A 25672-nucleotide genomic window follows, 5' to 3' on the forward strand; every position below is an offset into this window, starting at 1 on the left:
CAGTCACGCTCACCTCCTCAGATGCTTTTCTCACCTTGCGTTCCTGACAAAGGATCCCACTTTAGTTTGCTTTGGATCTAACTCTCCCGATGCAGCTGGCTTCCTCTCTGGGGTGTCCCCCTTTCTCTTGTGGCATGTCAGAGCCAGGCTGGTGGGTGATGGAGCTTGTCCGGGTCGGTCGGGCAGAGTTCTCTGCTGGGCCTGGTGACACGGCACAGCGTTCTCCACACACCGGATCCCTTGCTCATGTCCCATGAGTGGAGGATTGCTTTCTGTGTCTGTGCCCTGGCCTGGGTGCCTGGATTCTGGAGTCGGGTTACCAGGGCTCGAATCCTGCCTGCTGACTCAGCCTGGGCACATTCTTAACCCTCTCTACGCCCCCATTTTCTCATCTGTAAGAGGCGGCACCTAAGGTGGTTGTGAGGTTTAAGTAAAAGGATGCTGGAGACAAGAGGGCCTGTGTGACAAGTGTGACAAGTGTGACAGTCACACTCTCGCGGTGATTGTCACTGGTGCTGATTTGTATCGGTTCTCCATGTCCCCAGTTGCAAGTCTCTGAGGCTCTGCCCCACCCACAGAGCTCTTCTGTCCTCTGAAGCCAGCAGGGCGCTCTGTCCTAAATTCTCAGGTCTGAGATTAACGCTTGATGACTGCCTTTTGTATTTAACGCTGTGCTCAGGGCTCAGGGTCCCCCCTTCTGGGGCCCTGGGGGAGGGGAGCCCCGAGTCCTGATGTGGTCACAGAGACTCCCTTTCTTTGTTCACCTTCCTACTCCCAGCTACGTTATTAGCACTTGCTCTTCTTTGGGCGTCCTGATTGAGAAGGTCCAGATCAACACACTCGACAAGAGCTCGTTTGGGATAAACTGGGACAAATGGCAGCACCTACACTGCAGTGACCCCTCCTGGGGCCCGCGTCCAGTGGCAGCTCGTAGCCGTTAGCGGGAAGAAGGTCCTATCCAGGGAGATGTGCATTTTAAGGCTTCGAGTCAGTCACAGAGGGAAGACCTCGCTTTGACAGCTGTCTCCCTGGAAAACTGGTGATTCTCAGGCCTCCAGCTGCAGGAGAATCACCTGGAGGGTTTAAAAGATGCTGGTGCCCAGGCCACATTCCAGGCCAGTGGTATCCGGGTTTCCGTGGCTGGCACCCAGGTACTGTGTATTTTGAAAGCTCACCAGGTGTTTGATTACACAACCCAGGTCGCCCTTCTCTAAAGTAACCCACCACCTGGGCAATGGGCTTTCCCTCGAATCACGTGCTGTCGGCCTGATTTTCTGGGTATTGGTCTCACTAGCTTGTAGGAATGAGCTTTTAAGAGAGCGTGGATGTCTTAAGGGGCCATGAAAGAGACAGTGTGTTGTCTAAGACTGTCTTGCAGCCAGGCTGTTCACGAACACGAGGGATCGAGTTTTCCTTGTCCTGGGTCCCTGGTGCCACCTCTGAGACCGACAGGGCTCCCTGCGGACCTGAAGTATTTATAACTCTGCGAGGTGAGCTTTGCTGCCAGAGACCTGAAGTGGGGCCCTGAAGAGTCACTGAAGCAGAGGGATTGGGCACCACTCATACAGGTGGGTGGCTGGGGACATACCGCTGGTGCTGAGGGGCTCAGGTGTCCTCCCAGAGAAGAGCGAGAGCCAGGCCTTCTCCTCCACCTGTCTGAGCTATTCTGCAGAGGAATCAACTGAGAGCCTTTAAAAACCAGGTTTATTGCAATATGATTTATATAACCACAAACTTCGTCTGTTTTAAGAGTGCAATTCAATGAAATTTAGTACATTTACAGGGCCGTGCCACCATTACCACCATCCAATTTTAGACAATGTCCATCGTTCCAGAAAGATCTTTTGGGCCAGTGTCTAGTCAGTCCCCGCTCCCAGCCCAGGCCCAGGAAAGCACAAACTGTCCTGATTACTGTAGCTTTATGACACGTTTTACAATTAGGAAGACGGAGTCCTCCAACCTTGTTCTTCTTGTTCCAAATTGTTGTGGTTACTCTGCATCCTTTGCATTTCTGTGTAAGTATTAGAATCACCTTGTCAATTTCTGCAAAAGGCCTTCTGGGCTTTTTGGGTGTCGTTCAGCCTGTCAGTCAATTTGGAGGACAATTCCCACCTCCACAGCACTGAGCCTTCTGAGCCATGAATATGGAATGGCTTTCCAGTTGTTTAGATCTTCTTTAATTCCTCTCCGCAATGATTTGTAGTGTTTGGAGCACAGGACTTATAATCAAAGCCTTTTTGGGGGTTTGTGCTGTTGTGCTGAGGAGATCTGGTTTTCAAATGTGTCGCCTCCTGCCCCCACCTGCCCCAGGAGCTTTGCACAGGCTTCCTGCTGTTGGGAATGTCCTTCTCCTGCCTTCCCACCTGGTGTCTTCCTGCTGAAGCCCACTCCCCAGCCTCTGGAAGCTGCGAGTGCTTATTTGCATATATGTCTGTGTGGAGAATGCATCTTGTAATGTTGTGATTTGTGGATGTGACTGGCTCAGGGCAGAGTTACGTCTCATTTTATAAACAATATATACATGTATATGTATGTATATATATATATATATATATATATATATATATATATATATATACATATATATATATTCTTTTGATCTTAAATAAAGCTGTGTAGAAGCCCTCTGTAAGGTTTAGAAAAACCAAAATTCTCTGCTTTTATAGAGCTCTTTTAGACTCAACCCCATGATCACAAACATAAAACTTTGGAGGCGGAAGGGAAACCAGAGCTCTTGTCCACAGACTATTTTTCCTAACGAAGCCCTGCGGGCCCAGAGCGAGGGAATGGATGCCTTAAGGGGGTGCCGCTGGGAGGTGTAAGGTGCCTCCGTCTCCTGAGACCCCTCTGCAAAGGGCGGTTCTCATGCGTCAGTGCTAAGGTGCCTCATTCTCTCCCCGAAGGTACCATTTTCCAAGGGCCTTCTCTGTACCAGGGGTTGTGTGAGGCCCTTTGTATAAAGATGCTCTACATTTCAGAGCCACTAAGTGAGTTTAATCCCCATTTAACTCGAGGGGAAGTGAGAACCACAGAGATTATAACGTGTTGCAGGTCCATACAGCTTCTGAGAAGCTCACCGTGTAGGTAACACATAACCATTATGGTGGAGTCTTCGCCTGTTGTTTGTTGGGTGGGGGTGAGAGGTTAGGACTAGATCAGCCAAAGGAGATCACTGGATCCTGGTAGCCTGGGGGGCGGGGTGGGGGCTCCTCCAGGAGACTTCAGGGTACAGTGGCTGCCCTGTGGGCCTGCATGGGACTGCCGTGCAGAGGGCTCGCTGGAGGTCCTCGGTGGGCATCGGCCTGGCCAAGTTCAGGGGCGCGACGAAGGACATGAGCCACTCCCTACTTCTGAAGCAGACCTGCTCAAAGCACTGGGCCACATCTCATTACGTCGCTGATTGGAAATGAGCCCACAGTCACTTCAGTGAGTACAGGGAGTGACAGCCAAGGGGACCCCAAGTCAGAGAGCAGACTGTTATTTAAAAAAAAATATTTTTTATTTTTTTATATTGATCTTAAATGGTAGTCTCTTGGCTTAAATCACTGCCCTGCTTAAGAAACCGACTAACCTGCACCCTTTCCTGATCTGACCCATCAAACACTTAGCATTGCCCTCCGATTGTCCCCCATTCCCAGTGTTCCCCCCCACACCTGTCAGCAGCATCAGGGCTGTTATTGCCAGAGCTGATGGCCAGTGTCTGGCTGCTGCAAAGAACGGATAATCCTTTTACCGTCTTAATAGTAACAGATGATTTGTTTGGCCTTGTTTTCCGACACGAGCTTTCAGACAGCCTGGAACAAATCCATAGGTTTTGAACTTGGATCTTAGAGAGGAAGAGGAGTAAACCCCAGGAAAGAACCCGTGGCAGAATCATGCAAAATCAAATTTGGAAAAGTGCATTTTGTTCATCTCCCTAACATAGAAGTCTTTTGCTCTGTGCAGCAAGGGAGACTAAGTGGGGAGAGAAAACCCGACACATGATGTTGGGGTGCCTGGCTGCTGGACATCCTGCCGGGGGCTGGCCAGGTGAAGCAGGACGGCCGATAACCTTGGGAAAGCTGGTTCTCTCATCCCTGCAGCGGGCAGTACCGTCTCGCAGCTGTGCAGAGGCTCTGAGGGTGGGAGCTCACTCTTACCCCGTGGGGTGCCGTTCCGTGTGGAGCCCAGGCCTCTCTTCCCCAGCTGGGCCGTGTGTGTGAGGATGGGGTGTGGGGAGCAGCCGTGGACAGTGGTCCCCGGGACTGTACACACCCTCAGCCCTCGTGCCCCCTTGAAATCTCAGAGATGGCAGCTGTGTGGACGGAGCAGAGGGTCCCTCCCACAGTCAGGCAAACGCCTGGCAGGAAAGTGGACCCGGGCAGGAGGTGCCCCGACGTTGCTTCCCCGGCACCGCCTCTGTTAACCTTGGCTACACAGGCGGAATTGCTCCTTCTCCTCAGTTCATGGCTCCCTGTCCTCGTTTCCCCTCCAAGCTCCTCTCTTACTGAATCCCCTTTACCTTCAGTCCCGCGCCCCATTCACTTCACGTGGATGGTAACTGGTGTGGCATTGCAATCATTCATTTTGTCAGCAGAAATCTAGGAAGTGCCTCTTCTGTGGCAGGCTTTGTGCTCGGTGCTAAAGTGACAGACGTGACCACAACAGGCAAAAACTTCTGCCCTCTCAGAGTTTAATCCCGGTGGGCGAGGGGGGTGGGGAGATCACTTCTTACCTTTCAGACTACTGTTCAATGTACTTACTTACTACATTTGATTCTTGTCTAAAGTAAAAATAGAGCAGGGTAAGGAGGAGCGAGTGTGTGTGTGTATGTGAAAGGGGGAGCGTGTGTGCGCGTGCGCCCGGGGGATTTTGAGGGCTTGTAGTTCCAGGCAGAGGGAACAGCCTGTGCAAAGGCTCTGCTGTAGCATTGGTGCCCCACGTGTGTTAACGGCCGCAGGGTGGCCAGTGAGGCTGGGATGGAGTGAGTGGTGGGGGCGCTGGTGGAAGATGACGTCAGTGAGGTAGAGAGTGGTGGTGGCGGGGAGGCAGATCGCGGAGGGGACTTTGGCTTTTCCTGTGTGTTTCGAGGGTTTCCAGGGTCCCAGACAGTTCTCATTCTGTCTGTCCCTTTTCCCCCACTCAGCAGCGTGTTTTTTCAGATCCCTTCGTGTTGCCACACACACGTGTAGTTAGTTGCTTGTAACCATTCCGTAGCACTCTATCCATTTCACCCAGGCACTCTTCCAGTTCCCGCCACTACACGGGATAGTGCAGTGGGTGTTGTGTGTTCCATTGTGGGCGCGTGTGATGCTTTCTGTGGGATACGCCCCAAGTGCGTGCACTTGCTGGGTGGCAGGGCAGGCACTCACTCCGGGCCAGACCGCTCCGGGCTGGCGGGACACATCCCTTCCGCAATGCACCAGGGTCCCCTAGGCCACGTCCCTGCCAACATGTGACATTGTCCACTTGCAACTTTTCAACAATCTAACAAGTGTACAGTGACATCTATTGTTTTAATTTGCATTTCTCTGGTTTCTAATTAGTGTTAAGCACCTCTTTCTGTGCTTGTTAGTGTTTCTTGTTTTATAAAGTGCCCATTTCTGTTCTTGGCCATTTATTTCAGTTGGGGTTCTTGTCTTTTTCTTTTTGATTTGCTGGACTTCCTTGTATATTCTGGATATTATCCATAGTTGTTTTCAGGTGAGACTTAAGGCCTTGGAGATAATCACGTCTAATCACCCCATTTTACTGTTGAGGAAACTGAGACCCAAGCAATGAAGTGACTTCTTAAGATCACACACACAGTGGAAAAGCTGGAACGAGAAGTCAGTACTTTCCTCCACATTGTGGGAAGTGGGGTCCTTTGAGCGAGGGAAGAATGGCAGGAGCTGAGGGCCAGGAGCTGTTAAGCGCTGCTTTGTGGGCAGTGGGACCACTTATCCTGACCAGCTGAGACCCTTGCAGCCCTTGAGGCCCGGGTCTGGTGACCATTTCCTTTTTCCCGTTCACACCGTCACTACCTTATGCCAGGACTTTATCTCCTCATGCTTGACCAGTGTTTCTGAAATATCAGCGTGCCCGAGCTTCACCCACACGATATTAAATGCAGATTATGGCCCCAACCCCTCCAGAGGGTTTTAAAGCACCGAGAGGTCCTGAGGACCCCGAGGCAGGTGGCCCATGGGCCTCACTTGGTGACACTGCCCCAGAGTTTCATTAGCAACCTGACTGACCTCATCTCCGGGCGGCAGTCACTTCAGCCCGTCCCTCAGATGCCACTGTGTGCTTCTGCGGGGCCCACCTGCGAGCATGCCCAGAACACACCGCTCTGCCCTGCAACGCGCTTCTGCTCGCCGTCCACGGGAAGTGCTCCTGGCTCTGCGAAATCCTGTCACTTTTCAAGGTGGAGGCCAAACATGGTCTCTCCGAGGAAGCCCTGCCCGCTGTCCCTGGGCATCAGGCTCAGGCCGCTGTGCAGATGAGGAAGGAGGGCAGCAGCACGTAGGGACACCCGGGGCGGCATGTCGCCCTTTGAAATCACGGTGGACACCCCGCCGTGTAAGGGCGCAACAGCCAGACCAGACAGTCTTTTCTTTTTTTAAAAAAACACTCATTTTTATCAAATCCATGCACACATAAATAGTTGTAGTCCTACAAAGTCTGTAATGAAAAACCGCGGTCTTCCATCCTTTTTCCCCATGTGTTTCCCTCCTCCAGAGGCCGGCGCTTGACACTGCCTGAGTGTTTTGATATCGTCAGAGAGCACGCGTGGCTTGCTCTGACCTGATCCTTCAGTCTGAGGCACTGTATCCACTTTCCACTGCACAGAGTAAGGGGTGACCCCTCCAGCCCCACCCCCACACACGTGCCCCATGTTTTATCTTTTGGCCAGTTTTGACATCCAGCTCCCCAGGGCTCTCCCTGCCTCAGTGACTGCTTCTTGCCAACTGGCCGTCCACGTCAGAAACGTGGGCCTTCCCTTAATCGCGCCCTCTTCCTCCCAATCCTGCCTCCCTGTCCACTCATGGAATTCTGTCCACTCTGCTTCCGACATAACCCTGAAATTCATCCATGTCTCTGTTCCCACTGTCCCTGCCCTGTCACCCTCATGTCCTCCACACATACTGCAATAATGCTGGTCCCCTTGTTTCCCGTCCCCCAGTCTCTCCTTCACCATACAGCCAAGGGAGCTTTCTAAAGCACACATTAAACCGTGTGATGCTCACGCTTAAAACTGTCGAGTGTGTCTTGGGTCCCCCGGGGAAAGCGCAGACTCCTTAGCATGGTGGGCTACACACACACTTTGTCTTCCTGGCACACAGACTGCATCTCCTGGCCGTCAGGCTGGGGCCACATAAAATGTGTGTGGAAGTGACGTGTCATTACCAGGCCCAGGCAGTGAAGAGCTCTGCACCCACTGCATCTCTTCTCTCTTCTGCAGGAAACTTGGAGGCCTGTTCCAGGTGCTGGAGCTGTGGGAGGGAGGACGGTTGCCCTTCCGACATTGCCCATCACGCCAGGGAGAAGTAAGCCTTGGTTGTGCTCAGCCAGTAAAACTTTGGGGTTCGTCTGTCACCTGCAGCACAGCGTGTCCTAATCCCGAGTGACACAGGCATAGCTGAGGCCCCGCAGGGTCTGGCCTTGCTTCTCTCTCTGACATGATTTCTCTTCCTTCCTTCCCTCCAACTCTGTATTCCCGGCCAGGGAATAAGGCCCGGCCAGGCTCCTGAGAGCTGGACCACACTGTGTAGATTTGGCCGTTCCATTCAGCAGTTCAAGAAAGACAGTGGCTCTTAACTCATGGAGCACGGGCTTGGGGGGCAGGCAGCCTGGGGCCCAGCAGTTGTTCTGCTTCCTGTCAGCTGTCTGGTCTTGGACTGGTTGCTTGGCATCTCTGAGCTTCGGGAAACGAGGGTATCCTATCTGGTTGTCAGGGTTAACCCGGTGAGAACAAGTGTGTAAGGCTGGGTCTGATGCTGGGCACTGGGTAAGGACCCAGGAAGTGGGGGCCACCTCCGCGGGCCTCCCTCCTTCTGTCCTGGGCTCACTGCCCAGCTGTTGGAGATGTTGCTAAACATCTGGGGAGGCAGCTTCCTGTGACGGGAAGGATGTGGCCTTCAGGAGGCTGTGCCGCTGACCACTGGGGTGACCTCAGTCAGTTGTGTGACCTGCCCAGGCCTCAGCCTGTCACTGTACACGCGTATCGCTCTTGTAGGACCGCTGTGATCAGGGTGACCTGGAGCGGGACGAAGGCCCTCGGGGATACTCCGTTCAGGTCAGCTCTTGTCATTGTGTCGTGCTTCTCTCCTCTTGGTTCATTTCACTCTCATTTCCCCCCGAGTTGTTGCTCTTGGAAGGTGGATGTTGCATTGTGTATTTCTGGGGCTCCCTGGACAGCACTTAGAGAAGGGCAGAGCAGGGCATCCTCAAACTGGAGTTGGCTGGCTGGGGGGGTGGGCTCCCTCAGCACTTAGACCCCACAGCCTTTCTGGACTGGGTTCTGTGCCCTCCTGCTGAGACCCCTGAAGTGCCCAGGGGCTGGTCAAGCGGGAAGGGAGCAGCCTGTGGACTGGCCAACAAGCCTTTTATTTATTTTACTAACAGGCTTTAATCTCTAGGACAGCTGTGGGAGTGGGAGGGAGGGGAGAAAGCGGGAGCCCGGGAAGGGCCCGCGACCCTGGCCTCTGGCCACTAAATGAGCTGCGGGAAGCCGTCGTGGCCCAAGTTGGCCCTGCTCTGGAAAATGTGACTGCTGACCACCCGCTGCCCATGCTCGTCCTCGTCCTCAGTCTCGCTCGACTTGCGGTTGGTGTTCTGGTAGACCACGGCGCACATACCGGTGAGCCAGGCCGCCACGGTGCCCGCCGCGAAGATGCAGAAGCCGACGAGCAGCAGGAAGATGTAGTCTCGGCTGTCCAGGTGTGTAATACACATGTACCGCAGTGGGTTCCCAGCCTGTGAGACGGGCCACCCCGCCAGCTCCTGGGGCTCCGCGCACGTGGCGTTGAGGTCATCTGAGGAGAAACAGGCAGAGTGCTGAAACGGTGGGAGGCCCGGTGTCCTGCGGGCCGCAGGGGACCCTGAGAGGCCGTCTGGGCTCTCTCTGCCGCAGGCGTGCTCTGGCGGCCAACGGCATGGGCATCACGTGGCCTCGTCAGAAATGCAGCTTCTCAGGCCCCGCCCCAGACCTCCCAAGTCAGAATCTGCATCCTCACAAGACCCCCAGGTGACCCGTGGGCACAATAAGGTTCGGGAAACATGGCACCCCAGCCTTAGCTGCATGCAGGTCACCTTCTGAAAAGGGGCTTTGCTTCTTAAGGGTCCTGATGGAACCAGAGGGAAACCCCCCATGTTGGGAGTTGGGAAGCTTAAGCAAGACCGCCATGGAGGGTCAACGCTCCACAGCCCCCACCACTGTTCCTCATCCCCTCTCTCCCGCCAGGCCCCACTGCCCCCTTCTCCTGTGCCTGGGCCCAGCCGGGGCCCACGAAGGCCACCCACCCAAGGGCGTCCCATACCACTTGGCTTGACTTTTGGGAGGAACAAGCTTTCCTGGAAATACCTATGGTGTGCTTTCTGTGCGCCCCCCACTCCACACCCAGGAGAAATGGGTGGGGGTCAGGGGAGAGCCAGCTATTCCCGGAAGGAGTTCTCCACTCATGTGGCAGTTCTTCCACACATGGAAGCTGGTGTGGAGAGAAGCCTCCCCTGACCGTTAGGGTAGAAACTGCAGCCTGCGGAGGGCATTGCTCTCCTTGGTGGCCAAGGAGGTGGGGAATCAGGTTTGGCTTGGAGCCAGAAGCAGGAGAAGGGGAGGAAGGAATACCGAAGTGAGCTGACGGGGGAAGAGGCAGTGGCTTGGCTGGCCGGAAAGAGCTGACAGGCTGAGCACTAGCTCCTGCCCACGCTGGAGCCTGTCCCCTGCACCTGGCTTCTGGGTCAGAGCGACTGCAGTGCCATTGTTTGTTACTTCCGGGAAGATGGCTCCAATGTGTGACGCTGGGAGGACTCGTCTTGGGGTGGGGTGGGGGGCGCCGTAGACAAGAAGGGAAGCCAGCTCAGGGCTGTCACTCCCACTGCTCGCAGTGATTACAGGGGGAAGGAGACAAAGATGCCTCTCTCTGGACCGAGTGTGGACACTGGCCCTCAAGGTGGTCCGACCCACCGAGCGCTCTCATGAGCTGGAAGCGGTGGGGCCTGGGCCTCCATTTCAGGCTGCTCTCAAGGGGCAGAAACACAGTGCCCCCTCCAGACCTCTCAGTTAGCCTGGCTGATCTCAGGGGCTTCGGGCAGGTGGGGCGCAGGGGAGGCCCCGGTAACTGCCCGAGAGTTCTGGCTGGAGAGGGCCTGGGTCACCTGCCTGAACTGCCAGAGAAACGACGTGGGTTAGACAGAGACATAGGCCCGAGAAAGGAAAACGTGGGTTGCTGAGGGTCTTGCTGTGTCTGGGGGGCTTGTCTCATTCTATTTTTAAAAAGATTTGGCTTTCAAATTGGGGATCGGGCGGCAGAGATGAGACTAAACATTAAACACACATTTCCCCATTTTAGAGTATTACCTTGAAAGGAGCAATTAGGCAGTGATTTTAATGCATTGTTAGGCTGCTCTTAAGTGAGGGGTGTGGGTGGCGGTGGGGAGGGAGGCCTGGGCTTTTTTACCACGGCAGCGTCTCCCCTCCCCATTCCCTGTACTGCGGAGATGCCAGCTCTCCCTCCAGCAGGACTCCCTGTCTCCACCTTTCCTGGTTCCCCGGCTCCGCTCGGCTCGGGACACACACACTCCTGCCGGACTCCCCTTCCACAGGCATGGCTCTTCCCACCGCTCTAGCTCCCAGCCCTCCTTCACCTCCCCTGGGGGTCTCAGAACCCCCTCCAGAACACCTGGCCTGGCCTCGGGAGCCTTCAGCGTCTGCCTCCTCCTGCCTCCCCACCTGGCTTCTCAGCACTCCCAGCTCCAGTCCCTTGATTACACCCCGCCCCGGTCTGCAGCCAGCTTTGTCACACTGCTCTTTCTCCATCAGATGCCGCTTCCCCCCATGTTTGCATGATCACTTCCTTTCTATCCTTCAAGGTCAAGTGTAAATGCACCTACTCCCAGGGGCCCTCCCTCTGCCACCTCACCCCAGTAGCTCAGAGGACACGTGACTGTCCCCACCCTGATCTCATCTGTAGCATTTCCTTGGACGTTGTTAGGGCACCTACATTCTGCCTTGCGTGGTGGTGATTTCCCAGAAAAGGGGTGCATCTCTTTTCCCCGCCAAGACAGACTTTGAGCTCTTCAAGGTGTAATCCCTGTCTGATCAGCCTCTCTTGCTAAGACCTATGATTCCTTGAGAGACTCACTTGACTTGTGCGTATTTGGGGTTTTTCCAGTAACATTTCCATTATTGAATCCTGGTTGAAGTCTAATGTGGTCAGAGACGTGCTCTCTGATTTCAGTCCTTCGAAATGTAGTGAGAATTTGCTCTGTGGCTGAGCACAGAGTCCGTTTTAGTCAGTCTGGAACGTGCACGGAAAAAAACGTGTTCCGTCTCTGTTGAGTACATTGTGCCATGGATATCAGTTGGGTTGCGGTTTTATAGCAATCTTCTATATTGTATTGACGTTTTCATCTTTTGTGCCTTCATTGACTTTTTCAAAGCTATTGTCTCTTAGTTACTATTTATTAGTCTATGACTTTTGGGGGATGTGTGTTAGTCACCAGGCAAGATGCTGCATTTGTCTACTTCTCCCTGTAGTTCTGTCAACTTTTGCTTTACATATTTTGAAGCTAAGTTATTAAATGCGTAGGAAGTTATAACTGTCACCTCTTCCTGAGAGACTTACCCTTTCTCATCATCTCGAGTAATGTTTCTTGCCTTAAAGTCTGCTTTGTTTGATCACAGTGGTATGGCTATGTCGAATTTCTTGGGGTTAGTGTTTGCATTGTGTATCTTTTTCCATCCTTTTACTTTTAATCTTTCAATGAGTCTATATTTAAGGTATATTTTTGTAAGCAGCACATAGCTGGCTTTTGTTTTCCACAATCTAGCAAACCTTGTATTGTGACCCGTCCATTAACACAGTATGTTAGGTTGATATATTTAGATTAGCTCTTTGTTTTCTTATGTCTTTTTCACTCTACTTTGTTGCCTTCTGTTTTATTATTTCCTTTCTGTGAGCTTGTTAATTATCCATTTGCTTCCTAGTCTGGTATGATGGCTTTGGAGGGTTATAGACCCACCTACTGATTCTGGAGTGCCTGAAGGTGCTTCACAAAATCCACCTCCACTCTTGACCACCCCACTGGGTCGTTTGAATTATTCCCATGCTACAGAACGAATACACTGTTTATAAATTATTCCCTCTCTGGCTTGCTTCATCTCCCCGCCTCTGGAGAAGGGCTAACAGTACTGCAGAACTCCAGGGCGTCACTCCCATTACAGACAGGTGACTCGGCTCCACGTAGCCCGTCTCCCAGCCCCATTCCACGGGCTGAGGGCATCTGCCCCAGTTAAAGCTCCCAGGTACGATTACAAGTGTCATTAATGTTTAAATTCTTCCTGCAAGTAGTTCCTAAGGAAACATAAACTACCCCGTTGTTTATCTCCACACGTAGCACGTTGCTCCCCAGTGGAACACCCGCAAGGCAGAAGCAGGTGCATGAAGGGGCGAGAGTTTCTGTGGCTCAGAAACGTTAGTGCGGGAGCCCTGGGCACCTCCCTGTCAGAGGACAAGCTTGAACGTGGTGGTTTTAAAAGGGACTGCCCCTTTTCTTGGTCTGTCGAAGGGACCACGGTTGTGGGGTCTTTGGGGCTCCCCTCCCTGAGGAGCGGGCGGCTCTGAGCCCCTGCACCAGCGTGCTCACTCACCTGCACGCAGTGGCCGCGTGGAGTGAGAGGGTGAGACGTGGAAACTTCCCTCTCTTTTCACTGCGACCAAACACGGGTTTTGATCAGCGTGTGCAGTACGTCGTGAAAGTTCCACCTCGAACCCAGAGAAAGGCCTGACCTTCTTGTTTGTTTTCAGTGGGCCCTAGCGTGTCGGACCTCATGAGATGAATGGGACTTTGTCTTCCTTCTTACTGGTTTTCTCCAGCTAAGTTAGTGTTTGCAGGGAAGTAGATTTACCACCTGCGCGTTGCCTGTCTCCACGCACTGGATTGTGAACTCCTTGGAGGTCTGGGTTGCTGTGCATGTTGTGTGTCCAGCACCTAGAATCGTGCTTCACACGCACTAGAGCTGCACGTGGGTTTGTCGAATGAATTAAATGTTATTTGTTTTGAATGCTGCTGATGTAATGCTCAGCTAGAGGAAAGGGCCTGGGGAGCCGAAGGGCCACGGGTGTCACCCTGGACTTCTCAACATGAGGCAGACACCAATCGCTGCTTACCCGGTGGGAGTTTGGGGGGACTCAGTGAGCTAAGGGGGTGCGGTCCCAGAGGACACGGGAGCAGGCGGTCCCAGAGGATACAGGGAAGGTCAGCCTTGAACTGGGAAGGACATCTTCTGTCCTCTGAGACTGCAGTGGAGGAAACGAGGGTGAAGGCAGATGGGGTGCAGGTGAGGATGCCTGAGTACGTGGAAAGGTCCCTCTTCTTCTCCTCCCCCACTCCCTGTTTGGTAGCAGGCTGTCTGTCCTTCGCAGCCCTCGGGCCTGGCACGCAGTGGAGCTCACTGAGTGTCCTCACCTCCTACGGCCCTTAAGCTCTTGGCTGTTAGGACCAGTTCCTGGCTGGACTTGGAAGGGACCGCTGTTATGTCTGCTGCACGAATGGTGGCCTCCAGATGGTACATCCAGAGACGGCTGCCCAGAGGGGAACCTACGTCGGGCCGCAGAGCAGCCCCAAGCCACTGGCCAGCAAGACCCCTCTCGGACCCTCACACATGGTCCTCTGAGCACCTAGAGCCCTGGCTTTGGTTTCTACCTTTGCCGACCTTGAGCTCCTTTCCCTCCTCACCCAGCTGTCTTCCTGGGATGGACATGAGCTATTTCATTTAATTATCACAACTCAAAGAAATAGGTACGATTTTATGTCCATTTCCCAGATCAGGAAGCTGGGTCTCGTGGAAACTGTTGCTCAAAGCCATGCAGTTGGTCAGTGACTCTTCTAGGAAGAGTCACTTTCTAGAAGAAGCGGGATTCTGCACGCAGGGCCTCTCTGGGTTTTGTCCAGAACAGACGGATGTTTTATAATCACCTAAGTGGGTTGGTGCTACAGGAGATTCGTAGAAGCGTCACGTGAAGCTGTGTGCTTTCCTGAGTGTGGAGCCATTCTCTGTCTTTTCCATCACCGAGAGAGAATTAGGGACTGTGGGACGGGCCCCTCGATTCTATTTCTCCCTCGGCCTCCTCCCCTCCCCAGGTGAGCTCACCCTCACTCCCTTCTCTGCAGCCCCGTTCAAGGCTCACCCTGGACGGGCCTGGAGACTGCCCTGCCTCCTGGGGCTTCAGCCCAGAGTTACCCCTGCCCCGTGTCTGCCCTGAATCGACTCCTTCCTTCAGCAGATAAGCACATGCTGGGTTCTCTTCTCTTCTAAAAACACTTCCTCTAAATGTTTCCCCTCTATCCCCTTCGCTCCTTCGGCCACAGCCAAGCTTCCTAGAAGGGTTTACACTGTCTCCTCTACTCCTCTTTACCGGTCAGTCCGGGACCCACTGCTGTCCCATCTTCTCATTGGAACCATCCCAAGACACCAGGGACCTCTTGGTAGCTAAATCTTAGGGACGCTGCAGGTCTCATCTGACTTGCTTCCACTCGTTGGAACGTTCTCCTCTTAGCCTCCATGCATCTCCCCTTCTTCTCTAACTTCCTTTTTCCTCCCTGGCTGCTCCTGCCCAGAGGACCAGCCCTGGCTCCCCTTCTTCCTCGACCCTTCAGCATGTTGGCATGCCCCAAAGCTTGTGACCTGGCCCCACCACTCTTTCAGTTCTCCCCGATTGATCTCACCCTTTGTCCTCAATGCATATTCTGTGCCCCTTGTTCTGAATTCAGGTTGGAACATCCAACTGCTTACTGGCTGCCACTCGGCACGCTGGAGGCGGGATGTGGCCTCTCCCCCAAGCTCCTCCTACCCTGTTCATCACAGTGCAGCGCCCACTCTGTCCAAGCCAAAGCCCTCAGGGCTGTCCTTGACTTTCGCCTTCCTTTATTTTCCACGTCTCATTTATTTACTCATTCACTCAAATGTTGAGCATTTTCTCTGTGTCAGGCCCTGTGCTAATGTCTGAAAATTCAGATGTGCCCTTTGCTCTCATAAGGCTTCGTATCTATCAGGGAAGACAGATGGTAAGTTACTACAAATCTGTGAATCACTTAGAATTGTGCCAGAAGTTTCCAAAGGGAGCGCAGGGTCTAGTGAGTCCCAAGTCCTGTTGCTTCTACCGTCTCTGTGGTTCCTTCTGACCTGTCTACACCTGCTGTCCACACTGCTGCCTTCGGCCTCCATCCTTTCCTGCCTCAGTGCCCACAGGGGCCGTCGCCCGCCTCCCAGAGCTTCTCAGGATACATTGCATGCTCCCCAGAAAATCACCCAAAGGCCCTTCCTGGCTGATCCCCGTTTCTCTTTCTAGTTGCACCCATGCCCTGCTGGGTTCCCTCCGGGATGGGGAGCTCTGCACCTCGAGAGATGAGGGAACCGACCCTGGCTGCTTTGGCTCCATAAACTGCTGCCTTCCAGAGGCCTGAGAGGTGCAGGGTCCCCGGGGCCTGGCATAGAGGCTGGCACGTCTGAGCTGGAAGGAGCCTCAGATCGCCTGCTGTCAGGGGTCCCAACTGGGCTGAGTTAGGGAGACGCTCCCGGACCGTTCGTGAGTCGCACATGCTTGCTAACCCACCCTTCTAGCCAGCACAGCTGTGCCCCTCTCAGCCCCTCTCAGCCCCTCACCGCCTCCCGAGGCCGCCGCTCTGGCTCTCAGCACGAGGGAGCCACGGGCCAGGCTGTTTGCAGGGAGGTGGGAGACGCACGCTGGCAGAGCCGAGCACAGCCTTGGAAGTGTCTACGCCCAGCTTTGCCCTTGTCTGGCCTCTGGCCTTTACTGCAGTTTCCCTGATGGAGGAGATGGGCTGGCAATGGACGAGAGCGAGGGCCAGAATTCATCCTGGAAATTGAAGCTTTGGCACAGTAGTGGATGACTTTGTACTTGGTGGGTTGAAATGCGGCTGTTGGCCGGTTACAGCAGCCCTGACTGAATGCAGGATGACGTAACGTCAGGATGAAGCTAAGCTGCGCTCTGCCTGAGCTGCCCTCAGAATGACTTGGGCCTGAAGCAGCACATACACGCATGAACACGAATGAACACGCCTGCTCCTGCAGGTGGCCCTGAGGGGCTGTGTCCCCACGCCTCCTGCCCGGACCCCAGCTCAAGCAGGTCTGCCTAAGGACCAATATAAGAACTGACACGGGGACCCTCCGTCCTGAAATGACCCCCACTCCCATCCCTGTCACCTTCTGAGTTCTCATGGTTCCTGTCACATGCCCCCGAGGAAGACGGTTCCAAACATTAGCCACTACCATGTCAGTGCACATCAATTCATTCACTGTTGGAGTAGCCGCTGTGGGTCTAGACAGCCATTGTCACGGGGGTCTGAGTGTGGCATGGCCATTGTCACGGGGGTCTGAGTGTAGCATGGCCATTGTCATGGGGGTCTGAGTGTGGCATGGCCATTGTCACAGGGGTCTGAGTGGCCTGAGGCTCACCTGCATGACAGTTCTCTGCATGGGGGCCGAGGGTTCCTGTGCTCATCTGAGTTTGAGAACTGCTGGGTGAGCCGGGCAGGCCTGGGAGGACAGAGCGGGACACTGAGTCCCCGGGGGGGAGGGGTTGCCCTAATCAAGCAGATGGTGCTCAGGATGGGAGGTGGGCAGTGAGAGGCTGCCTGCTCCCTCATGGTGCTCCTTAATTATGTGACCAGCCCTCATCTCCAGGGACTCCAGCTCAGCACTGACCCGTCACCCACGGGCTCATCTGGGACCCTGTCTGCTGACCATTCACTCATTGGAGGGCATCTTCTCTTTCTAGTTAGGTCCGTAGACTGCCAGCCAGAAGGGCCTTAGAGAGAACCTAACCCTCGTCCCTTATCGCAAGGACAAGTGAGACTCAGGAAACAACCTGCCCGAAATCACACGGTGGCACTGCTGGGGCTAGGAGAATGTTTCTGGCTTGCAACTGTATTTTCTCTCTCATGTCCCTAGATTGTCTTAGTAAAGACAGGAATTATGACCTCTTCCTCCGGGAGGAAAGCCCCCCAACACTGTCAGACAATGTTGGACATCTAATGAGCACAAAGTCATGTGTCAGCCGAAAGGACCGAGACGTGCCCGTGGCCCTGGGGGGAGAGCACCGAGCTGGGATGTCAGGCGGCCTCCACGCTGTGAGGAGGCTGGACGCTGACGTGCAGCCTGAGCTCCCGGTAGGAAAAGGTGGGCCTGACCAGTGGGGCAGCCTCTAGCCACGCGTGTGGCCACTGAAATGAATGGAAATGAAGTCAAATTACGGCTTCAGTGGTTCAGTGGCACTGGCCACATTTCAGGAGGTCAATGAGCTGCCACTTGTGTTGGGCAGCACGGATGCAGCCCACTTCCCTGGGCAGCACTGGATAGAGGGACCGTGGGAGGCCATGTCCGTGTGTCCAGGAGCTGAGCCCTGGGCGTCTCGGGGCGCTCTGTCCTGGAAGAGCTCAGGCGCCGCTTCACCTTCCAATAGCACTAATGACTGGAAAATTAGGGTTCCAGCCAGGAGTTAGTCCTTCCATCTGCTGACCTCCGCCCCACAGGAATGTGACCTATGGGTCTGTTTTATTTTTGTATTGATCAGGGCTACCTAGATCACCCCTGGCAACTGGCACATTATAAGACACCTCCATTCGAGTTTGGAAAGTGGGCACGTGAATTCTTTGAGAACCTGATGGTTTTCAAGGCACCTGGTGAGCGTTGCACTGGAGGGTCTGCTTAATGAAGGCCTTTGGTAAGAGCAGCAGATCTCGTGCCCACACGGGAAGGCTCCGCTGTTCCTGTTCAGTGTCGCGTGGCTTGAATCAGGTGAAGGAAACACCCTCTGCAGCTGCTCCACGGGGGTGGGGTGGGGGGTGGGGGCGAACTTGGCCCCCAGGTGACAGAGAAAGGACAGAGTGTTGCCCTCGTGCCTTTTGTTTTATGACGTCTCCATTTCTTTCCCGGACCTTGGCTTCCTTCAAGCTTCCACAGTGTCGCAGAATTAATCTCAGCTGGTTGGATTTCCCAAGAATTCGTTGCTCCCTCTGAGGCAAGAGCTGCTATAGGTTTAGGGGCGCCTGTGTCCTTCTGGCCAGGAGTTCAGGTATGTTTGCAGGTTCCCCACCCCTTTGGGGACCGAGGGCCGAATCTCGATGGCTGTGTTGGCCCAGTGGGAGGCAGCAGGTGAAGTGCTGGGGCACAGGTGTCCCAGCTGCCGACCCCCGAGTCCACCACGCGGGTGGCTTCTTCGTCCCAGGCATGTCCGCCCCCCGGGGCTCCCAGCCGCCTTGCCCTCAGCTCTAGACCACCACCCGCATCTCGGCACCTGTTTCTGGAAGAGGGGTGGGCTTCACGTAGGACTTCAGTTCCAGAGTCAGGAACAGCCGCTTGGCTGCTGCTGGCCAAGCCCCGAGTCTCAAGGCGCAGGCTGAAACCAGGCCTCGATCTGGGCTTCTGGTTTTGTTCTCCAGGGTCTGTTCTCCTGTGTTCGTAGCTTGTCCAGTGCCCAGCGCCCCCCAAGATTCCCTCTGTCCCGTTTTCTCATGGACGAGAGCCCTGGCACCTGCTGCCCACCTCCCACGTGCCGCTCTACAGTGTGCTTCCTGGACAGTGCGTGTCCTCTTACACCACGTGGCCTGAGCCTCCCTGACGCCCACTGCTTGTCCCAGAGCATTGACTGGCGTCTGCCACCCCCTTCGTACCCTCTGTCTTTCTACGTCTGCCAACCATTCGTTGATGGAATGCTTATGGTGTGCCAGGCTTAATGCGAAAGGCAATTCGTAAATTTTCTCATTTCATCCTTACAACAGCCCTGGGCAGGTTGGTTCTATTCTTATACCTGTCCGAAGGATGAGGGATGAGGTGTCGGGATGCCGCAGGCCCCATGGCAGAGGGTGGCGACAGTGGAGCGAGTGGCAGCCACTGGCTTGGAAATCTACCAGGTGAGACTCGAGAATGTGCCTGTCAGATTGACACCTCCCTGCTGGACACCGTGGGCCCGGCGGCCCATCGTCCTCATTCATGCCATCCTCTCCGGTCTGAGGAGGCTGGCAGCCTGAAGACAAATGAGCTATCAGAAGCCTTCTCCTCTCCTTTCTCCTCCCCCGCTCACTGTCCAGGCGCTCCTTCCATCTCTGTCAAACTTCCTCTTCTATACATTGTACTAGTGGATTTTCAACTGCCTGTGAATGACTGAATTCCCTTTTAGACCCTGGGAACATTCGGTCACTGAACTGACAGATGAAAATAGTTTACCCGTGGAATACCGTGTCCCTATATCGCTGTCTTTCTTTGTAGTGCTAGTCCTTCACCATTTCCACACACACCATTTTATGTTGACACAACAACTCCGTTTGTTTGGCCATATTATCGTCCCCACTGTGGATCCGGAACCTGAGGCTTCCCCCAGGGCAGCCAGCGAGCTAGCGCCGAGTTTGGGATGGGAACTTGCTCTGCGAAGCCCTCTTCCAGAACTTTCCCCTGGTCCCCCTCGTGTGTGCAGCCAGCCCAAGGCTGGGCCTCAGAGCAGGAGGAATACTTCCCACCGCTTATCCCAGGTGTGCAGGGGTCCCTCCCATCCTCACCACCTCTGGACGTCACCTTTTCTGGGACCCGCTGTGGCTACTCCTCACATCCTCTCCCCAAACCCAGTCACGCCCTCACCTGGGTAGTTCAGATGGGACATGATTAAGTAGATGGTGAAGTCCAGGAAGGAGCAGTTGCACTTCCATGGGTTCCCGCTCAGGTACAGGGTCTGCAGCGTCAGAAGGTTCTGGAAGGCGGTGGGGTCCAAGGTCTGGAGGCCGGTGTTTCTGAGGTCCAGGTACCTCAGGGAGCTGGTGTTGGCGAAGGTGTGCTTGCTCAGAGACAGCAGGTTAGGGTTATTGGAGATATTCAGCTGCAGCAGGTTGCTGAGCACGTAGAAACTGTATGGGGAGATGGAGGTCAGCTTGTTGGAGCTGAGGTCGAGGTAGATGAGTTTGTAGACCCCGACGAAGGTGTAGTCCATCACCTCGCCGATCAGGTTATTCCGGCAGTCCAAGTAAACAAGGTCACTGAGGAGGCCGAGGTTCATCGCTGGCAAAAACGTGATGCTGTTGTCGTTCAGGTAGAGCCTCCGGGTGTCCAGGGGGATGTCGGGGGGGTACTCAGTTAACTTCCTCCCCGAGCAGATCACTTCCTGGGCTTGGCACTGACAGTTGCTTGGACACTTTGACCCCGACACCAGTCCCATTCCAAAGGAGAAGAGTAACCAGCCGGGCCCAAGGCCCGAAGCGAGGGACATAGTAGGGAACCTCGGAGCGACTCCCTTCTTGTACCTTTCTGCGGGCAGGCGGGCGGGCGCTGTCCCTCTGATCAGAAGGCTGCCTGGGCGGGGGTGGGGTGCTGGAAAGAACTGTAACACTCTAGCTTTGTTCAAAGCAATTTTCCATTACAGGAGAACTGAACAGACGTTGAAACGCGAGGCCGGTGCCCCAGCGCCTGGCTGAGTGGCTCAGCCGATCGCTCACTCCGCCTGCTGCTGGAAGCCTGCCCACTTGGCGGCTCTGAAAGGTCTCGCCCTTGCCCTGCGTTTGCAAGTGAAGGAGAGCCAGGGGACAGCCACATGACAGTGAGGTAGCCAGTCGCCCCCTTTGTGATGTCAGCAGCCCCAGGAGAGTGCCTGGCTGAGGGAGGGGGTTCTCGCCCCTCCCGGGTGGTGTGGGGCTGTTTGTGTGTCTAGCTAAGCTGGCCATCCCTGGGGGTGTCGGCAGCATGGGGGTGGGGCCCGCCTTGGGCCATGTGTGTGTGTCGGTTCTCCAATGCAGAGGGTTAGGTTAGATTGGACCCCATAGGCCCACAGGCCACAGAGGGACCTTGGAAGTCTCCAGTCCAACCCCTTTCTTGTCTGATGTGCAAGGGGACTCGTTTAAGGTCCATTCTCAGACTGGGTCTTTTCCTTGGACAGGTGCTACTGTATTGTATTATTTTTAGTGTTGTCGGAGACGATGGGAAAGGGAGAGCCTCCTTCGGAATGAGCCAAGCGGAGTTCGTCTGATCAGGGGCAACTCTAAGATTGTCTTGCCACTCTAAGTTCGCACACGACCCTTTCTGCGTGGGAGCATATATATGTGCTGGTGTTTTAAAAAGAACATTTGAACAAGTATAAGCGACGCCCCTTAAAACCCAAATGTATAAAAAATTCTGAGTGTGACGCTATGAACTATTTCTTACCATTTGTATTCTCCTAGGACTTTTAAAATAGTGAGTGCCTCTCCAGTGCTTCTGGGGTGAGTTCTTGTTCATTAGCTACCTGGCCGATGAAGGGAGGGAGTCTTTGGGAGCGACAGACGGAGAGCCCCTTAAGAGTTAGGGGGTGTCATCCACTCTTCGAGGACAGCACATAGGGCCGACATGAAGAACAAGCATCTCAAGAATTAAAATTTATATTCTGGGGAAAATAGGATTTTATTCTTGAAAACATTCCTACCTAACTTGGCTGTGAATATTAATAACGTGATGGAACCTGTATTTAGCTTAACACAGTACCTGGCGCCTGGTGGGTAATAAATATTTATTGAACGGATGATGTGTGAATGTCTCTCATGGTTTGTTCCCTTTCCTCGCTTGCCTGCCAAGAGAGAAATTAAACAACGCCAATGCGTTTGTGGCTGGTTAGCAATGCCCGATTGTGTTTGCTTACTCAGCATTTCTTGGGCGACTGACTGGCCGTGAATTAAGATGGTGACTTGGGAGAGTTGACCAAATTGAAAGTGACCTTTTGTAATTAGAAAATTCAAACACTTAAAATAATGACCCACATGGTAACTGTACTAATTGGAGCAGGATTCTATTGATAGGGGAGTCACCCTTTCTCTATAATTAAAAAAAAAAAAAGAGTGCCCTGCTAGATCTTACGTGATTGATTGCCCAGGAGAGGGCCTTGGTACAGGCCAACCTGGATCAGAATTAATTTCTGAGGCCCTCATTTCCTCTGGGGGTGGACCGAGGGTGTGGGCTTAGATGGTGGGGTGGTAGGGACCCTAAACCCGGAGTGGGCTGTGGGCTGTGTGTGTGTGACGAGAGCTGGTCGCTGACTGGCCTGCCAAGGCTCGCGGAATGATTTGACGGACTTTCCACCTTGTCTGCCTTTCTCCCTCTCTCTGACGCTTCCTTTCCTTGGGGACTATGCCTTCAGGTGGCCCCATTTCATTTCCAGCCCCCTCCTGTAGATGAGCTTTCTCGAGACAGTAGCTTCAGGCTCAGGCTTACCTGTCTGGCCATATGATTACAAGAGATCCCACTTAGAAAAGCCTCAGATGAGGTCAGCACACCTGACGTCACTGACCCACATTCATTGGCTGGGTGTATTTCTGGAGCAGGTAGCTGTGTGCGTTTTGGTCCCAAAGTCTGAACACCCAGGGGCTGGTTTCAGCTTTGCCGTTTAGTCCCCCAAAATGGGCTCCTCATTTTGACGCTAAGTAAACATTTGTTAAATGGTGAATGAGTGGGCTAGATAAGGGACAGTAGAGAATGTAGCCTTTCCCAGACGACTTGAGCCTAACAAAGGTTTTTCAGGGAACCTCTTAGGAAGCTATCATTTCATGGATCCTGCTTTGGGAAGTTCCAGGCTAGGCTGTTTCCCTTGGTCGAGTTGCTGAATGTCCCTGGGCTTTATTTTTCTCATCTATTGAGGGAGGTGGACTAGGTAATGTCCAACTCTCCTTCGGACTTCCAGATTCCTTCACAATGGGAAGGTTTCCGGCACCGCTCCCTGAGGCAGTAGGAGGGCACCCCCATTTCTCTGAGACACTGTGTAGCGCCACGTTTTCGATGGCTGCAGGGATGGAACCTGCTGTCCCCAGCGGGCTGTTTTATTAGCCCGTTTATCAGCCGGCCTCTGCCCCATCGTGCCGGCAGCAAGCGTGCAGAGAGGCCCCTGGTATCAGCTCAATCTCCACCCGTCCGGTCGTGTACAGGCTCCTGTTTTAGCTGGATCTGATAGAGACACTGTCTTCCCACCTTAACGAGCCCTCTCAGGTGCCCACATGCCTCCAAACAGCTGATCCAAAGACAGGTGGGCACAGCCCTTGCTATTGTAACAGGAAAAGGCGGGTGACATGGAGCTAAGGGGACAACCGAGATACCAGGTGTGTCACTCTGGGACAGTGTGACTTTGTGACCTCCTAGAGCTTGGATTTCCTTCCTGTAAAACAAGCCATGTTGCTCTCCGAGGGCCCTCCCCCATGCAGAGGCCCATCAAGACGTGGTCCTGGCGGGAAGAAGGGGCTGAGGCTTCACGGCCCAAGCCCCAGGGACAGAGGTGCAGGCAGGTACACGGCGCCCGGTACCGCGGACCATCCACCGCTGACGACCAGTAAATGCTCTGCCCGGTGCAGGGGACACGTGCCAGGGACATGGATTTGGGCAGACTCTGATGTGCTCAGGAGAAAAATAGCAGAGAGCAGTGCATGTGCCATTTAAGTTATAATTGCGATGGGTTCCACTCCCGACTGAGGTGGGTTCACACACAAGTCCGTACTTTGCTCTGCTTCTAGGCAGGGAATTTAGTGGGGGCCGCTCTAAAGAACGTCCGAGTGTCAAGGACTTGGGTGTAGGCACCGCTGTGGTGTCCAGTTCACTCTGACTTGTCACAGTCCCCAAGTCCTTTCCAGCGAGGTCATCTCAGGGGGATGGACTCGGGGTGAGTCCCCTGGAAAGAGGATGAAAAGCAAGTCACCCTGGAAGGGGAAACAGCTCCCTAACCTGCCAGGAGGGCTGGAGCCGCAGGGCCGAGCCTACAGACGTAGTCGTGTCTCTGTCTCTACGTGAGCCTTGGGTCCGTTTTCAGGAGCACCTGGTATGAACCGTATTGTTGTCTTTCGCCTTCAGGCTGCCTGAGTCAGGGCTCGGGACCTCAGACCCTTTCCTAGTGCTGGAGGCTTTGTCTGCTCGTTCCACCCACATTGGGCATTTTCAGCAGCCATCGCTATCCAGAGCGGCCCAAGGGGAAGCCTGGAAATTGCATATTGTTCCGAGGGGACACTATTCCAGCTTATGACCCATCTGTGTACTGTGTGGAGCAGTCGTACCCAAAACTCCCCTGGTGACTCTCGCTGCGCGCCCACCGATGTGGGAGGAGACGGTTCTCTAGGTACCTGTAGGTTTCACATGGCTGACCCAGCTGTGCCAGCCTGAGCTTTGGAGGAGAAGACCCCTCGCTGAGTGACTTTGGGCAAACACCTTAGCTTGTGTGGGCATCAGTTTCCTCTTGATAAGACCGAAATGACAAATCCTGCTTTTCCAGGCTTGTTAAAAGATCACAGGTGATTTGACAGAACACAATTACTGTCATTTACTGATGACCCTGTGTCAGGCATGTGTGACCCCCATCTTACAAATGAAGAAACAAGCCCCACAAGGTGCCACTTGCCCAAGGTCGTAGAGCTGGTGAGTGGTGGAGGCAGGATTTGGTCCAGGCAGTTTTACTTCTGAGTGCGAGCCCTTAATTACTAAGGCTGCCCTGCATGTCACGGGCGAATGCCTGACAATGGTCATTATTGTACCAACAGGCGCCCTGGAAGAAATCGTCCCCTCTTAGCACTAAATGGCACCGCGACTTGAGACCAGACTACTGTGGTACGTGATCTGTTTAATCTTTGGGGTTCCTTGTCCTTCAGAAGGCTTGCGACACATTTCAGCTTTCCGTTCCTGCCTTCACCTCTGTGATTGTCTTCTGTTATCCCCTTCTGTTTGTAGGCAAGGGAGCTAAAAGGAAAAACAAGTTGCTGAGCTCACTCCAAAAACGAGGGGCAAAGCCAGCAGCAGTTGACTCCCCGCTGCCCGAGGTGATTCACGTTCCCCATGGAGCTGCTCCTGTGGGGACAGATGTCCTCTGAGATGTCTGGAGCTCGGGCCACCACTGGTCCAGCCCCCTGAGTGCATAACCATGCCCGGGACTCTCCCCACAATGGGTGGCCACCCTCCCGCGGGCCTGCTCTTCACAGCCCTATTTGATACTGGAATTCTAATGCAGGGGAAGCCTGTGGGTGGTCTCCAAGGGGGACCTACACCCAACACAGGCTCAGGCGAGGTCAGGACCAGGACAGGAGGAAACCGAGCCCTGCTTTTCTCCTTCAGCATTCCTTGGGGACAGAGTTTCCAGAAAAGGTGTAATGTGGGAGGGAAACCCTTTGAGCACAAGTGCAACAGGGAGGTATTTGAGGTCCCTCTACTTTATACTACTGTGTGACCTTGGCACGTGATTTGGAAGCTGAAATGACAGCGTCCATCCTGAGAGAGGCTGAGGAGATGGTCTCGGCATCTCAGAGTTTCCCAAGGGTCTTTAAAAGGCTGTTAGTTTAGGGGAAAGTCTGGCTATCAGATGTACATTCAATGATATGGCTATCATCTATCATATCATGCCACCTCCCAAAGGACAAATGGAAAAATGGAGAACCAGGGAGCCCCGAGGAAGAAGGTCCCTGCCCTGGGCCTGCGGGGACATCCGTACTCGCC

The 25672-nt window shown here is 54.1% G+C and overlaps 2 protein-coding genes across 2 annotated transcripts in view; one reads left to right on the forward strand and one right to left on the reverse strand.

Moving 5' to 3' along the window:
- The window catches only part of RXRG (retinoid X receptor gamma), a 150800-nt gene that overhangs the window by 29506 nt on the left and 95622 nt on the right, over nt 1–25672 (forward strand). The window lies entirely within an intron of this gene.
- LRRC52 (leucine rich repeat containing 52) lies at nt 8674–20459 on the reverse strand (the record flags this gene model as incomplete). The annotated part of the gene is made up of 2 exons (XM_081026712.1): nt 8674–8996; nt 19838–20459. 2 exons carry the CDS (start codon nt 20457–20459, stop codon nt 8674–8676), a joined length of 945 nt encoding a protein of 314 aa, XP_080882838.1.

The sequence above is a fragment of the Rhinolophus hipposideros genome (genome assembly GCF_964194185.1).
Source record: "Rhinolophus hipposideros genome assembly, chromosome: 19".
NCBI lineage: Eukaryota > Metazoa > Chordata > Mammalia > Chiroptera > Rhinolophidae > Rhinolophus > Rhinolophus hipposideros.